General features: G+C 38.4%; 1 protein-coding gene and 1 long non-coding RNA gene across 5 annotated transcripts in view; one reads left to right on the top strand and one right to left on the bottom strand.

Annotated features, from left to right (window-relative positions):
* LOC103909099 (uncharacterized) overlaps positions 1–16,742 on the top strand; it is a 502,230-nt gene that overhangs the window by 234,278 nt on the left and 251,210 nt on the right. The gene's annotated exons all lie outside the window — the stretch shown is intronic.
* fermt2 (FERM domain containing kindlin 2) overlaps positions 5,416–16,742 on the bottom strand; it is a 95,537-nt gene continuing 84,210 nt past the window's right edge. For 3 of the 4 annotated variants that reach the window (XM_005158915.6, XM_005158916.6, XM_005158917.6), the window contains 3 exons: positions 13,810–13,934; positions 10,909–11,050; positions 5,416–9,769 (listed from right to left, as the gene is read on the bottom strand). In XM_005158915.6, coding sequence (XP_005158972.1) covers positions 9,596–9,769; positions 10,909–11,050; positions 13,810–13,934 — 441 coding nt within the window. In that variant the 3' untranslated portion in view covers positions 5,416–9,595. 4 annotated transcript variants of the gene reach the window in all.

Raw genomic sequence — 16,742 nt, 5'->3', positions numbered from 1 at the left:
ATACTGTACTTAAATTTGCACTTAACTGTACTTACAGTACTTTACTTTTGTCCAAAACTTGATCAATCACAGTAACCAAATAATTTTTTTCCCTATATTATATATTTCATACTGCACAGTTTACTGAGTAAAAAAATAAGCTAAGTACTGTAAATATTTATAATTAAAGAGATTTTGAGGGCCAAAGAGTGAACTTAAATAGAGTAATTTAATCTTAAATGATTCTTCAGCTGAATTGTGATATTTCTGACATATAAACTATTGTTACACAATGACATTTTAGTAGCTGTCAAACAAACAAATACATAAACAGGACAACATTTATGGAGAGAGAAAAAACAAAAACAAAAAAAAAACAGTGTGGTAGGGAGAGCGTGGCCGAACACCCAGAAAGTTGGAGAGCGAGTGGAGACACCGGCGGCTGGTCAGTAGCCCAATCAGAAATAATTAATAACACCTTTAGCGATTGGGCCAGAGAGACACCTTCTTAAGGGAGCGAGCGAGAGCGAGAGAGAGAGAGAGAGCTGAGCGACAACCAGCATATTGAGAGCTGTCGCTGACACACCGAAAAGAATAATAAAAATTGTCACTTACCTTAATGCCAACCCTGTCTTCTTCTTTCCACAACAAACAACCTTTCCACAAACAGCTTTCATTGTTTTGAATTTTTATTGCTTTTATTGTTTTGTCTATTGTTGTTATTTGTTTGATGGCGAAGCAGTTACGCAGTAGGTAGTGCTGTCATCTCACAGCAAGAAGGTCGCTGGTTCGAACCTCGGCTCAGTTTGCTTTTCTGTGTGGAGTTTGCATGTTCTCCCTGCATTCGCGTGGGTTTCCACCGGGTGCTCCGGTTTCCCCCACAGCCCAAAGACATGCGGTACAGGTGAATTGGGTAGGCTAAATTGTCCGTAGTGTATGAGTGTGTGTGTCTGAATGTGTGTGTGGATGTTTTCCAGAGATGGGTTGCGGCTGGAAGGGCATCCGCTGCGTAAAAACTTGCTGGATAAATTGGCGGTTCATTCCGCAGTGGCGACCCCGGATTAATAAAGGGACTAAGCCGACAAGAAAATGAATGTTATTTGTTTGTTTGTGCCTATATTAAACAAAACAGTATAAAGTATTTAGTTTGGGTCTGTAATGCAGACGCTTTGATGAAAAATAACCCAAAAACACTTCAATGCTTTCAAGAAACAACATCTTTGTCCATTTACACAATTTCCTCCAGAGCTTATGTGGGATTTCCAGCACTGCAAGTTCATTTCTTGCATTTTTTTATGCAGGGAAGCTCTTGCTTTTTCCTCTATAGTGCACCAGCAGACGAACACGTGATCATGGATGACCTGAAGCGGCAGACCAAATCCCAGAAGCTGTCAATCATAACAACATCACTTTTTTTACATCCCCAAATCAGAAAAAGTTGGGACAGTACGGGAAATGCTAAATAATAATAATAATAATAAAACATTAATAATAAATAAATAAATAAATTAAAAAACAGAGTATTAATTTAAAAATTTAAGTTGACTTGTATTTAATTGAAGACAATACAACAAACATTAAAGGTGTTCCTCATCATTTTTATTTATTTATTTTTTTCTAAATAAACACATTCCAGTTTTGGTTCTTGCAACACATTTAAAAAAAGTTGGAGCACTAAAGTATTTAGCACGTTGTAATGTTGCCGTTCCTTTTCACAACACTTAGAAGACGTTTAGGGACTGAAGACACCAAGTGATGAAGTGTTTCAGGTGTCATTCTGTCCCATTCTTTCTGCAAACAAGTCTTAAGATGGGCAACAGTACAGGGTCTTCAGTATGGGGGCGTGTGAGAGATCTGCAGAGTGGATGATCAACATCAACAGCCTGAGGTATCAAGACCGTTGTGCTGCCCATTACATTACAAACCACAGGAGAGGGACAATTCTCCAGCAGGATAGCGCTCCTCATACTTCAGCCTCCACATCAAAGCTCCTGAAAGCAAAGAAGGTCAAGCAGCTTCAGGATTGGCCAGCCCAGTCACCAGATATGAACATTATTGAGCATGTCCGGGGTTAAGATGAAGAAGGAGGTGTTGAAGATGAACACAAAGAGTCTTGATGAGCTCTGGGAGTCCTGCTGAACGCTTTCTTCTTCATTCCAGATGACTTTATTAATCAGTGATTTGAGTCATGTCAGAGATGTATGGATGCAGTCCTCCAAGCTCATGATGGAGTCAGACACAATATTCATTCTGTCTCCACTGCAGCAGGACTTTATATTCTATACTGGACATTATTTCTGTTCAGTGATGAGACTTTAGTCTGAGCAGAGTCAGATCTTACTGTCCTAATCAAATCATTAATAATCAAGGCATGATCAGATTTTATTGAGCTCAAATAAGCGTCATCTAGAGGCCTTTACCTTTTATATACGCCACTTCTGATACCAAATCATCAACTATAAATCAAGTTATTATAATTGTTCCTAAAACTTGGATAGGCAACAAGACTTTCGTCAGGCAGAGTAGTGTTTTTTCCAAATACTATAGAAGTGTAATGGAAAGTAAACCACGGACACAAGCCATAACACATTTGTTTTTCAAGACTGCCTCCTTATGGCGAAGACTTGCCAGTGCAAAAGAGAAATAAAGCCATGATCTACAATCACATTAAGATTTTAAATAAAAATGATTTTATTCATTTATTTATCAGGTAAATGGCATTTGTACAGTCTTAAAACAGCAGGCCATGCAAAGCACTGCTGGCATCTGAGAAAACGAAACCAAACAAACAAAACAAAACAAAAAAGTCTTCATTTCTGGCTCTGAAACCACCTTCATATGGGAAACATTAGGCAATACTGACATGAAGTGACGAGCAATGAAAGGCACAGAACGAGACCCGGCTGCTCTTCATTAGTGTTTGACACACGGCTTTAGGAAACACACCAGTGTGGATGATCATCTATTAAAGAGACACTTTTTTAGGAGGAAAAGGTCGACTCTACAGTGTTCCCAGAGTTTTAACATGCTTTGAATAAGTTCAGCCAATCTTTAAGTCTGACGTGAGCACTTTTAGCTTAGCTTAGCATAACTCATTGAATCGGATTAGACCATTAGCATCTCACTCAAAAAATGACCAAAGATTTCTAATAGTTATTTAGGAGCGTGATGCTTCTGTCGTTACATCCTCTACTAAGACTAACGGAAAATGAAGAGCGTATATTTCCTAAGCTTTTATACAGTGACCGAGAAAGCTTAACGCGCAGCAATTTAGGAAAGCACATGCAAGTACAAAAAACACCTGCAAATAAAGAAACGGTCTTCATCAATTTTACAGCATATGTGTTGCAAATCCTCACAACACAAACAACTGAAGAAACACGCAGCATTTACTCACAACACATGCAAATATCCACGTAACACAACGGAAACGTTTCAAGGGGACCCCAAAACCAAGACGGACCCTGCTGAGATATGGATTATGCCGTGACTGCTGCTCAGTGGAGTGATTGGTGGTCTTTGCAAGGCGAGTTGATTCTCGTTTATTTTAATCTCCTGATTACACGGCGTAATAACACATCCATATCTCAGCAGGGTCTGTCATGTTTTTGGATTTTTGCAAATGTTGTGAGTAAATGCTGCGCTTTTCTTCAGTTGTTTGTGTTGTGGGAATGTGCAACACGTGTGCTGGCAAACTGATGAACATCGTCTCTTTATTTGCTGGTGTTTTTTGTAATTGCATGTGCTTTCTTAAATTGCAGCATGTTAGGCTCTCTCGGACACCGTACTTAAATGGCTAGAAACTATACTTTCATTCTGGCGTAATAATCTACAAACCATGACTACAGCTGGCTAGGGTTGTCACGATACTGGAATTTGGTACTAATCCATACTAAAATTTTAAAAATGTCCATTTCCTGCGAACATTGAAGCACATTCTTAAACAGTGCTCAACAGAAATGACTGTGATTGGCCGTGAAGGTCATCAGTTCACCGAACTCACCGCTGTTTGCTCAGTGTAAACACAGATACAGGGACACTGGAGCGTTTCAAAGTCACTTCGATCAGCTGGTTTGTCTTCAAGCTGACATACGAGCGATCCACTGATGAATCACGGCTTTAAAACGCTCCAGTGTCCCTGTATCTGTGTTTACACTCAGTAAACAGCGGTGACTTCGGTGAACCGATGACCTTCACGGCCAATCAGTCATTTCTGTTGAGCACAATGGCAAGAATGCGCTCAAATATTCCAGGAAATGGACGTTTTGAACATTTCAGTATGGATTGGTACTGAATTCCAGTATCGTGACAACCCTAGCCAGCTGTAGTCATGGTACGGCAGCAAAGTTTATTGGGTAACACTTTAGAATAACTATCTGTTAACTAGTTATAACACTTTAGTTATTCTAAAGCGTTACCCAACAAACTGTGCTGCCATACCATGACTACAGATGGCTAGGGTTGTCACGATACTGGAATTCGGTACCAATCCATACTGAAATGTTCAAAACGTCCATTTCCTGGAATATTTGAGTGCATTCTTCCCACTGTGCTCAACAGAAATGACTGTGATTGGCCGTGAAGGTCATCAGTTCACCAAACTCAACGCTGTTTACTCAGTGTAAACACAGATACAGGGACACTGGTTTGTCTTTAAGCTGACATACGAGCGATCCACTGATGAATCACGGCTTTAAAACACTCCAGTATCCCTGTATCTGGGTTTACACTCAGTAAACAGAGGGGAGTTCGTTGAACTGATGACCTTCACGGCCAATCACGGTCATTTCTGTTGAGCACAATGGCAAGAACGCGCTCAAATATTCAAGGAAATGGAAGTTTTGAACATTTCAGTATCGATTGGTACTGAATTCCAGTACTGTGACAACCCTACAACAGGCGCAATGAAATTACACAGTGACCTTGAAAATAGCAACTTTTAATTTTCCTGTCGGACTTATTACACGACCCAACTACAGAAGAGCCACGATTTAAATCAGAAATTATTTTTGCAAAAACTGAGCAAGATGCTAATGGTCTAATCTGATTCAATGAGGTATGCTAAGCTAAGCTAAAAGTGCTATACCGCCAGATGTGGAGATCATCTAAAAGGATTCAGAAATGATTTTAAATTACGGTGTTTAACTCGGGGGAAGTTGTAAAATGAGCATACCCCCCAAAAATGTGTTCCTTTTAGAAAACTAAAAACAATAGAGCACTTTTACTGCAGACATGAAGTGATAGCCCTAACCTGCATGATTTTACTTCACTTCTTCATATGTGATAATATATATATATATACTTCTAAAGTCCTTAAGATCGGCATGGACCAAATCATCAAATGTCAAAAAAAAAATGGCTTTTTCCCCTTCTCTTCTGGAAAAAAATACACTTCCAAAAAACGACAGAAAAAAAGCAGCAACAAAATATCTGTACAATTTATCTCTTTTAAAACCTGTTTTTTTTTAAGTAGTTTTTTTTTTGGTAGTTTTTACATTAGATACAAAAAAATCTAATACTTCATTCAGCCTTCCTTCATTCTGTCAAGAAACACATCCAATAAAAAGGAAACGGCATGATCTGTGACCTATCGCTGGTGCATATTAAAGAAACGCTTCTGAATAATACTATACTGGTTCACGATAACGAGTGACGAATAAAACGACAGACTTCATATGAAGATAAGAATAATAATAAAGAAACATCGTCCTACATTGAGCCGAATCAGTTTTAGAAACGTCCTTCATGGCAAGCTGCTTGTTGGCTACAAATAAGTGTTGCGACTCTCCTTCATCGTAGTGTAAAAATTGTCATTAAATGTACTTCAAACTACAGCTTATCGATGCAGAAACTCACCGTACGCAAGAAGTGCTTCGAAATGAGCAATCTGATTGGCTTTCTGACGGAAGATATCATCAGTGTGATCTTCAGTCATACACAAGCAGCATCGTTAAAGGGTTAGTTCACACAAACATGAACATTTACTGTTAATTTACTCACCCTCAGGTCACCCAAGATGGCACTTACGTTCTTCAGTAGAACATTCAAGAAGATTTTAATCTGAATTTGTGGTGATTAATATAATCGCAGTGGATGGTGACTGTTTTTTAGATTCAAAATAAACACATACAAACGAGTCCAAATCGATAGCCATGGCACAAGTCTGGTCAAGTTTTGGGCTCATATGTGAGTGTAGTCCAACTGTAGTCTAGTGACAAATGCACGAGAGTGCACGTTTGGACGGGAAGTCAGGTGATGCAGTTTGTTGAAAAATATAAAGCAACCAGGCTACAATCAGATTAACTTCTCACATGCGCCAAAAATTGACTATAACATGGATTGGTGTTGTCAAAAGTATCGATTTCGGTACCAAACGATACCGGAATGTTAAAAACGTCCATTTCCCGGTAGCATTTGAGCGCGTTTTTAAACATAGCTGATTGGACATTTGGTTCACATGCTCAACCGAAATGACTGTGTTTGGAAATCAGCGCTCAAATGTAAGTAATTGGATTTTTTTTTTAATTCCAGCACCAATTGGTACAGATATCGATACTTTTGACAACACTACTGTGGATTAACGCTCATAATATTGTAAATAATGATCAATTTCTTACACTGTTAACCGTTTCGCTTCACAGGACCTCAGTGTGTCATCAGGAGCCATGAAAATCGTTTTGGACTCATTTTCATGTTTATTTTTGTATTTTCAATATCATTTGATACCGAATTCGATACTTATGACAACACTAGTGTGGAAAAAAGCTTATGATAAATAAACTTTTGACACGAACTAATAGTTCCGTTTACAAGACCTCAGTGTGTTATCATGAGTCATGAAAATAAATTTGGGCTTGTGTTTATGTGTTTGTTTTTAAAATTTTAGAACCGATTGGTATCGAATTCGATACTTTTGACAACACTACTGTGGATTAAAGCTAATAATATTGTAAAGACCAATTGTTTTGCTTCACAAAACTCATTTTGGATTCTGGTTTTGGTTTGTACTGTATGTTTATTTATTTATTTATTTTTTGTATTGACTGATGCCGAATTCGACGCTTTTGACAACACTACTGTGTATTAAAGCTGATAATATTGTAAATAATGATCAATTTCTTATACAGACCGACTATTTCGCTTCACAAGACCTCAGTGTGTCATTAGACTTATTCTGAACTCTTTTGTAAGCGTTTATTTTTTTAATTTCAGTACCAATTGGCACCGAATTCGATACTTTTGACAACACTACTATGGATTAAAGCTAATAACATTGTAAATAATGATCAATGTCTGACACAGACCGATTATTGCGCTTCCCAATACCTCATCTAGATCATCTAGACTCATTTTGGTCTCATTTATATGTTTATTTTTTTGAATTTTAGTACCGATTGCCACCGAATTTGATACTTTGCACAATATTATTACCTTTAACCCACAGTTTGTTTTTTTGGCGCATATGTGAATGTAGTCCTATTGTAGTCCAGTTTGCTTTGATGACAAATGTGCGAGGGTGCACATTTGAATGGGAGGTCAAGTGACGCAATTAGTTGATAGAAATTAGTTTGTTGATAGATTCGGACAACTTTCGCACATCAGTTTATAACTGTTTGACCAATCTATGGATTAGTGTTGTCAAAGGAATTGATTTTGGTACAAATCGGTACTGAAATTTTAAAACGTGCATTTCCCGCTAGCATATTGAGCAGGTTTTTAAACAGCAATGATTGGACATGGTGTTCAACATAAATGACTGTGATTAGAAATTAGTGGTAAAATGTTAGCGTTTTCACATTTTTTTTTTCTTCGTTTTTTTAATTCCAGTACCGATTGTTACCGAATTTGATACTTTTGACAACACTACAGTGGTTAAAGCTAATAATATTGTAATAATGATCAGATACTTACATGGACTGATTGTTTTGTTTCACAAGACCTCAGTGTGTCATCAGGTCTCATTTTAGACTCGCTTGTATGTTTATTTTTTAAATTTCAGTATCGACTAGTACCGAATTTGATACTTTTGACAACACTACTGAGGATTAAAGCTAATAATATTGAAAATAATGATACATTTTTACATGGACCAATATTTTCTTTATAAGACCTCAGTGTGTTATCAAGAGCCATGGAAATCATTTTGGACTCGTTTGTATGTGTTTATTTTTAAAATTTCAGAACAGATTGGTACCGAATTCGATACTTTTGACAACACTACAGTGGTTAAAGCTAATAATATTGTAATAATGATCAGTTACTTACATGGACTGATTGTTTTGTTTCACAAGACCTCAGTGTGTCATCAGGTCTCATTTTAGACTCGCTTGTATGTTTATTTTTAAAATTTTAGTATCGACTAGTACCGAATTTGATACTTTTGACAAAACTACTGAGGATTAAAGCTAATAATATTGTAAATAATGATTAATTTCTTACACAGACCAACTGTTTTGCTTCACAAGACCTCAGTGTGTAAACAGAAGCCATGGAAATCATTTTGGACTCGTTTGTATGTGTTTATTTTTTAAATTCCAGAACAGATTGGTACCGAATTTGATACTTTTGACAACACTGCTGTGGATTAAACCTAATAATAATGTAAATAATGATCAATTACTTAACTAGACTGATTGTTTTGCTTTTCACAAGACCTCAGTGTGTCATCAGGTCTCATTTTAGACTCGCTTGTATGTTAATTTATAACATTTTTGTATCGACTGGTACCGAATTCGATACTTTTGACAACACTATTGTGGATTAAAGCTAATAATATTCCAAATAATGATCAATTTGTTACACTGACCAATCGATTTGCTTCACAAGACCTCAGTGTGTCATTTTAGACTCGTTTGTATGTTTGTTTTTTAAATTTAAGTATTAACTGGTACTGAATTTAATACTTTTGACAACACTACTGAGGAATAAAGATAATAGTATTGTAAATAATGATCAATTTCTTACATGGACTGATTGTTTCAGTTTACAAGACCTCAGTGTGTCATCAGGACATCATTTTTAATCTAAATAACCCATCACTGCTATTATAAGAACCACTAAGTACCGCAAATTCATCTCAACATCTTCTACTAAACAAAGAAGGTCACCAACGTCTTGGATGGCCTGAGGGTGAGTAAATCAACAGTAAGAAAATTTAACTTTTTTAGATAACCATCCCTTTAAAGCGAGTGTAACAGCTCCTTCGCTAGTGTCATCACATGAGCGTGATATATTTAACATAGAAGATTAATAGGCACAAACGAGCACCGCGACATTCAACAATTACCCAAAAGAGACGCAACGGAAATTAGTCACAAATAAATAACTGGCGGTGCAGAAAGCTGGCATATTTCTACCGAGGGTGAAAGGTCATATATATATATGTGTGTGTGTGTGACCATCAGCTACTATTGCTTCATCTCTACAACCCAATCATTTCTGGAGGGAAGCAGGAAAAAAAAAAAAAAAACGCTCTTTGACTCAGAGCAGTGGACTCGCTGTTCTGCTAGTGTTATCGATGCGTTCATGCGCATGAACAGAATTTAAAAAACAATAAAAAGCTTCAGTTTTCAAACCATTATGACGGAGCAATGGTTTAAGGAGAAAGCAAAGTGGATTAAACCCAGCCGCTGGTCAGCTTGTAGAACATCTCCTCGTCCAGAGACTCGTTCTGGTCCTTGGCTCGAGTGGACAGGAAGATGTAGCCGCCGATGAACTCGTGCACCACTTTACAGTCCACCTCCGCACAGATGAACGCCAGACTGGGCTCGTCCGCAAACTCCACCGTCACCTGAAAACAGAGTACGTCTGGATCAGAAATGAGCACGAGATTCTGATCTCCATGAATGATCGACAACTCTTGTTCTAGATTGGGATCTACCATATATGTTGTTATTTTTTGACCATGTTCAGTAGAAGTCTGAATTATTAGCCCTCATGTGAATATTTTTGATTGATGATGTGGAAATGAGGATGAGGAAATTTTCACAGTATGTCTGATAATATTTTTTCTTCTGGAGAAAGTCTTGTTTTATTTCGGCTAGAATTAAGCAGTTTTTAATTTTTTAAACACCATTTTAAGTTCAATATTATTAGCCTAATTAAATCAGCCTTTAAATGGCACTTTAAGCTGAATGCTAGTGTCTTGAAAAATATCTAGTCAAATATTATTTACTGTCATCATGACAAAGATAAAAGAAATCAGTCATTTGAAATGAGTTAGTAAAACTATTATGTTTAGACATGTGTTGAAAAAAAATCAGCTCTCAGTTAAACAGAAATCGGGGAAAAAAATAAACAGGGGGCGAATAATTCTGACTTCAAGTGTACCTGTATAACAGGAATTACACCTTCGATTCTCTTCAAAATGAAACACAAGTAAACAACTCCTCACAAAACTTAATGCTACAATCATATGAATTTAAGACTTTTTAAGGCCTTAAAGGATGCAAAAGTGATTTAACTTTGTATTATAATCATCAATGAAACTGTCATAAAGGTGTCACACTAAAACTCCTGTGAAGTGCTTTAAAATATGCTGTTTTATTCAAAGTTTGACGTAATCTCCACTGAAACATGAAGAATGGGCAGGGCATAAATTAGCTCCTCCCCTTTTAATAATCAGCCAATAGCGTTTTATTTTTATCACAGCTCTGCCAATGAGTATGGTTGAGCTCATGTGCATCAAATGAAAAGCCAATGAGATAAAGGGGGTGGGGCATGTCAGATACTAGAGAGCGTTTGATCGATCAAGATTTGATGAGAAACTGAAGTATGAGGTGACGTCAAAAAAAAACGTTGATCCATTTAGGTGTTCCATTTGACATGTTTCTATCAGTTTATATCTTTTAAATGTGAATTGACAGATATCCTTAAGACTAGCATATTAAAACTAGCAGCTAAAAACCTTAAAAAAGAGGTGAAACTCACCATCTTGATCTCCCAGTTGACATTCCACTGCTTCATGTTGCTGAAGCGCCAGGTCTTGATGGCGTCTCCTGTGCCGGCGTCCATACGGATCAGTCTGTTGTAGGTGATGCCAATCAGCTCATCCTTCTTGCCCCCCTGAAACCTAATTTGATGACATTGAACAATTACAACGGAACCACAGACAGGGGCTGTTCACACCTGGTCACTACTGATCATACAGCTGACTCTTAAAGGTGCAGTGTGTAAGTTTGACACCCAGTGGTTGAACTTGGTATTGCATTGCTGGATCAAAACACACGGAGGCTCAGGTGGCCAGATTTAAAGGCCTAAAAAAATATTGCTAAATTACAAAGTATGCTATCCATCTCAAATGCAGAAAAGCTAGTCCATGCTTTTATGACCTCTAGGCTGGATTACTGTAATGCTCTGTTCGCTGGCTGCCCAGCATCCTCTATTAACAAACTTCAGCTAGTACAAAATGCAGTTCTTACCAGGTCTACAAAATATGATCACATCAACCCAATTTTATCCTCCTTACACTGGCTGCCTGTTAAGTTTTATATTGATTATAAAATATCACTTCTTACATATAAAGCTTCTTACCTATAAAGCTTTAAATAATCGAGCTCCTGTTTATCTAACCAACCTTGTCTCACTACAATCCAACCCGCTCTTTAAGATCTCAAAACTCAGAGCTTCTAGTAATAGCTAGAATAGCAAAGTCTACTAAAGGAGGTCGAGCCTACTCATTTATGGCTCCTACACTCTGGAATAGCCTTCCTGATAATGTCCGAGGCTCAGACACACTCTCTCAGTTCAAAACTAGATTAAAGACCGATCTTTTTAGCAATGCATACACTCAATGCATCACATAGCGATATGATGCATAAATGTGCTCCACAGAGGTTTTTGCATCTTGTTTATATACACTATGAACAGCAGCTACGCTAATAATACTCTTTATTCTCTATTTCCACCTGGGAATTCCTCCCAGAGATTATGCAATGCCACTGAAGTGATCCAAGACCTGTGAAGAGATGATCCCAAAGTTTCCACAATCCCGGACCAGGCCGTAGCAGCTGCTGTGGTGGTCATGGAGGAGTAGAGAGCCTGAGACTGATTCCTGTGGGACTCCAGGGACCGCTAAGTCTTCGCTGACTTCCTGCGTTCTCCAGCCTCCGGCGCCCAGACTGCAGCTCTCCACAAGACATTTTGCCATATGAGAAATGGTCATGCTAACTGAGCAAGGTTTTCCCGAGGGTTTTCTTCCTTCACTTTTGCTCATTGGTGAAGTTTTTTTCCTTGCCACTGTCGCCACTGGCTTGAATAGTTCGGGACATGTTGAGCTGCGCATCGATGGATTTGCTCTTCAGTGTTTGTACTCTCAGTAGTGATTATTAAACCACACTGAACTGGGCTAATCTAAACTGAACTTAAAGGTGCAGTAGGTGATCTTTCACAACGCTAACAGCTTAGCATAAATCTCTGAATCACAGTCCCTACCCTGCCGTCTAGAGCCACACCTCCTTAAATACGAGCACCGCAAAAGAACCCTCTCTCATGTGTTAAAAGCAACTAGTGCTTGTCCGGCTGCGAGCAAGCCAAACTGACATGCTATTACAGAGTGAATATTTAGAGTTGCATGGTAAACAATATAGGGGGAGACTAGGTGGAATATTGCCCCATGTGTTTTGTTGTTAAACTAATTAAAATCTACATTATAGATGCATTATAGGACCATTATGAAACTGACAATAGTCTTATCAATCTTTCATCGGAATATTTTAGTGGCTGAACAACACTTCTGTGAAGATATAACCCATTTGTAACAACAACATCTAACGTTACATCAGCTTTGCGTGAAGCTAAAATAGTTTTAAAACAGAACATGACCTGTCTAAGAGAAATCCTTCAGACATTGTGTCATCCTTTCTCCTGCGTGCAAAGGTAACTCCAATATTGTTTCAGGTTTTTAAAAAGTTTTGATTAAGCAGGTTTTCACCCTCTCTCATGAACGCGCGGCACCAACACACGGTCGGTGGAGATGCGTACAAACGGCTGCGCAGTTGTTCAAATCTGCATTTGCTGACAGACAGATTGGGCTACTTATCAGAATTATGAGAGATGCCGGTCCGACTCTATTTAATTGGATGAACATTTTTTAGTTTTATGCTTTACCCAAAATATAAAAATACATATAAACACATTTAGATCATTTACTGTAATCATAACTATCAGACTGTGAAGAGACTTTCAACCAGCACAACAACAAATGCTTCTGAAGACAATCACCTACTGCACCTTTAAACTCTGAAAACTGAACTACGCTGTTTCAATTCACTATAATCTTCTATGACAGTGGTTCTCAAACTTTTTTCATCAAGTACCACCTCAGAAAAAAAATTGTCTCTCCAAGTACCACCAAAATGAGCGGTATTGAAATACAGTAGCTTAGTAGGCCCAGTAAAGCAGCTACAACTCTGCACAGTTAAAAAACATGGAAGATAAACTCAGAAATATTGGCTAAATGTCATGTATGGCATATTATATACATAATTTTTGATACATTTTGAAATATATGTAGCATGTACATGACATATTTCATTCCTCCGCGTACCACTAGAAGGAAGCCCGCGTACCACTAGTGGTACACGTACCACAGTTTGAGAACCACTGTTCTATGTGAAGCTGCTTTGAAACAATCTACATTGTAAACATGCTATACAAATGAAGACGAATTGAATTTAATTGAACTATTTTACACCACTGTTTGCAGGCGAATTAATATTGACAGGACTAAAAAAAGTCTCAACAAGGAGGTCCATTTTCATTGGCATACAGTCATTTAATCAAGATGATATGTGAGAGTCAGGAATACCAGCTTATCTTAATGACACTTACTTGGCCAGAAAATGGGTGATTCCGAACTCTGGCAAGGACTGCCATGCCTGGATGAAGCGCATCTTGGCCTCAATCAGGCTCATTTGTGCCACGTTCTGATGGGCTTCCAGGATGCGGGCCGAAATCTGAGGGAAATGCATGTGAACATGAATAAACCAAACGACCTTCGAGCTTAAGCAAAGAGCACACACATTGACACACTGTTAAACACAACAGCACACGCTTCAGTGCATTTAATCACCACAAATATGTGAGATGTCCCATTATGATCTGCTTTACATGCAGCTTAACATACATTTCCAGAAGCCCTGCTACCACTGTTTAGTCCCTACTTTCGATGAGCATGAAACATTTCCATGTATGGGAATGAGTGATGTCACTGGAGTCCCCCCGCTGCTCACTGACATGCCGCATCAGAGCAGATCAGCTGACAGGCTATGAAGACGGCATGCTAACAAACGAATATTGGTGGTCATTACTAGGGTTGGGTCTCGTTTGGGGTTTATTTTGATACTGGTGCTAAATCAATACTTTTAAAACAGTACCGGTGCCAAAACGGTGCCTGAACCGATACTCTTGAGCCACGAAATTATGGGGGACGACTCTAGAAAAATTTTATTTGACAAAATCTTTTTTTTTAATAATTAAATAATTTTAAAAAATTGTAAATAATTTTTAAATAAAACAATTTTAATAGAACAATATAACTTAAGTTTACAGTAAACATCAAATCCTATTTTATATATTTGAATAACATTAATAAATGTCCTTTGATCATTTGTTGGTCAGCATGAATTTAAGATTTGCATTATACTACTAACCTGTGGAAAGGCTGTCATCAAAACTCCTTTTTTTCTAGGGTTGTGACAATGTTTGCATGTTTATCAGTGATCTAATGATTCGCCTCAATCTGAATAAGACAATAATATGATCCAGGTGTTTACATGAGCTGCTTTTAGAATGTTACATTCATGATCCCGCCTTACATGTTATAGTACACGCTATCCATGTTTCCTCCAGAGTTTCATGTAATTTCAGACGTTTCATTTTGAATTTTTCCACTTTAACTTCAGTTTCACTTTCATTCAGGAAGATTTCATTCATGCCCCTATGACAAACTGAGGTAAGGACTGGTGGAAGAGTGCTCTTTTAATGGAATTTGATAGCGCACGTTAAAATATAATGAAAAAAACCTCCACATTTAGCAACGCAGGCATCTGTGGTCCTTTAAAGTAATCAAAAATCCCTGTTTAAATGGTCGTCTAGACTCTTAATCAGAGTATTGTCATAATCATATTAAAATCGGAGCATTGGTGTCCATGTACGTACTCAATGAAAGTGCCAGATGATGTCAGAGACAGTGCATTCCTCTGCCTTTAAGTTGATTCTGAGCCCTCAAATGTGTCATTAAGTTTGACGTGTTTCCCGCTTACACAACTCTTGTAAAGCATCTGCTTCACGTCGCTGTGTCAGAATCATTGCTTGTAAAATACACTTTAGAACGCTTAGTTTAAGCAAATTTCATGAACACGATCATGCATGTTGATCGGAAGAGAGTCGCTCTCGCTCATCGAATGCGCTGTACTGCATGCATTGCGTGTGTCCGTTCACTAAGCAACAAGAACAAACGCCTGACATCGCCTGTCCGTATTCCTCAAAGTTGTTTAGAATTAAATGTTTAGAGATGGTGTGACAACGCATACCTATGTGTGCCTTTGATGCACCCCTTTATGCTTCTTACGTCCTTGTCGCAGCACCAGTGGCACCAAAATTCATATGCTGATTCGGTCCGGTACATAGCGGTTACAAAGGTACCGGTGCCATTATGTCACTGTATCACTGTATCAGCATATGAATTTCGGTGCCTAATTTCAGGGCCACTGGTGCTGTGACAAGGACATAAGAAAAGTCCCCAACCCTAGTCATTACAGTACAATCTACACAGCCCCTAAAGCCCAGTGCACACGTGGATGATTTTCGCTTATGCTTATCGCCAATGTTTAAAGCCATAGGGTGTAAATGTGAGCATGCGCATCAATAAGCAAAATGGCAGGGATGAAAGAATGATAATAAAAGAAAATGTAAACTGTGTTTTAAATAGTGTTGGGGGGGTGTTTAACATGTCGTGTTGCAGGAGAGGGGAAATAGAGGTGGCCGCTTTAAGACAGCTATTGACGGGAGTTGTAGTCCATGGCGAGGTGCATTGTGGGTAATGTAGTTTGACGCACATGCAGTATGTTGTGAGCTCTCGCTGTGTGCTGCGCTGTGAATGAGAGAGAGAAAGTTTCACATGGTGTTGTTTTACGTTTACTCCAGTAATTCCACCCGGGAGCTGTTTTGCACTGTACACTTAAAAACACTAAAGAAAGTAAAAAAAGAAGAGCATACATCGATCAACTTTGTCCGTCTCCTTATTTGATTGAGCATGAAATAACGAGCTGTTACTCTGCCGCCAGATATCCCAGAGAAAGTAACAGTCGTTTAAAAAGAAATATTGGTCAGCCGATGAGGTTGCGGTTTTCGTTCACAGCTGAAGTTACAGTAAAACAGCACTTGGTGGCGCTCAAGCTCAAATCACACACAGGAATTGCAGATCAAACAGGATTCAAAACTGACTTTCACTTCACTTCACTTTCCTTCATAGCTTGTAACTTCTTTACCGCAAACGTTTGAGCAGATATTTGTGTGCTTTAGTGGAGGAGGTTTAACAGAAGTGGAACTTATATGACAAATACACAAGAAAATTAAAGAGCAATGGGCCGTTCACGCCAGACGCAGCTTGCGTGAATACGTCGCACTACTCCTGCGTAATTAGATGCTTGAAAAATTTAAGCTTACACAATAGATGGGGTATACACTGCAGTCTGTCTGCTTGGCTGACATGGATTTTATTGAGGGAGACTTTCAGGCAGAGAGCTGTGCAGGGGGAGACT

This window comes from Danio rerio, chromosome 17 (genome assembly GCF_049306965.1).
Source record: "Danio rerio strain Tuebingen ecotype United States chromosome 17, GRCz12tu, whole genome shotgun sequence".
NCBI lineage: Eukaryota > Metazoa > Chordata > Actinopteri > Cypriniformes > Danionidae > Danio > Danio rerio.
This window is presented reverse-complemented; position numbering and strand designations above follow the sequence as displayed.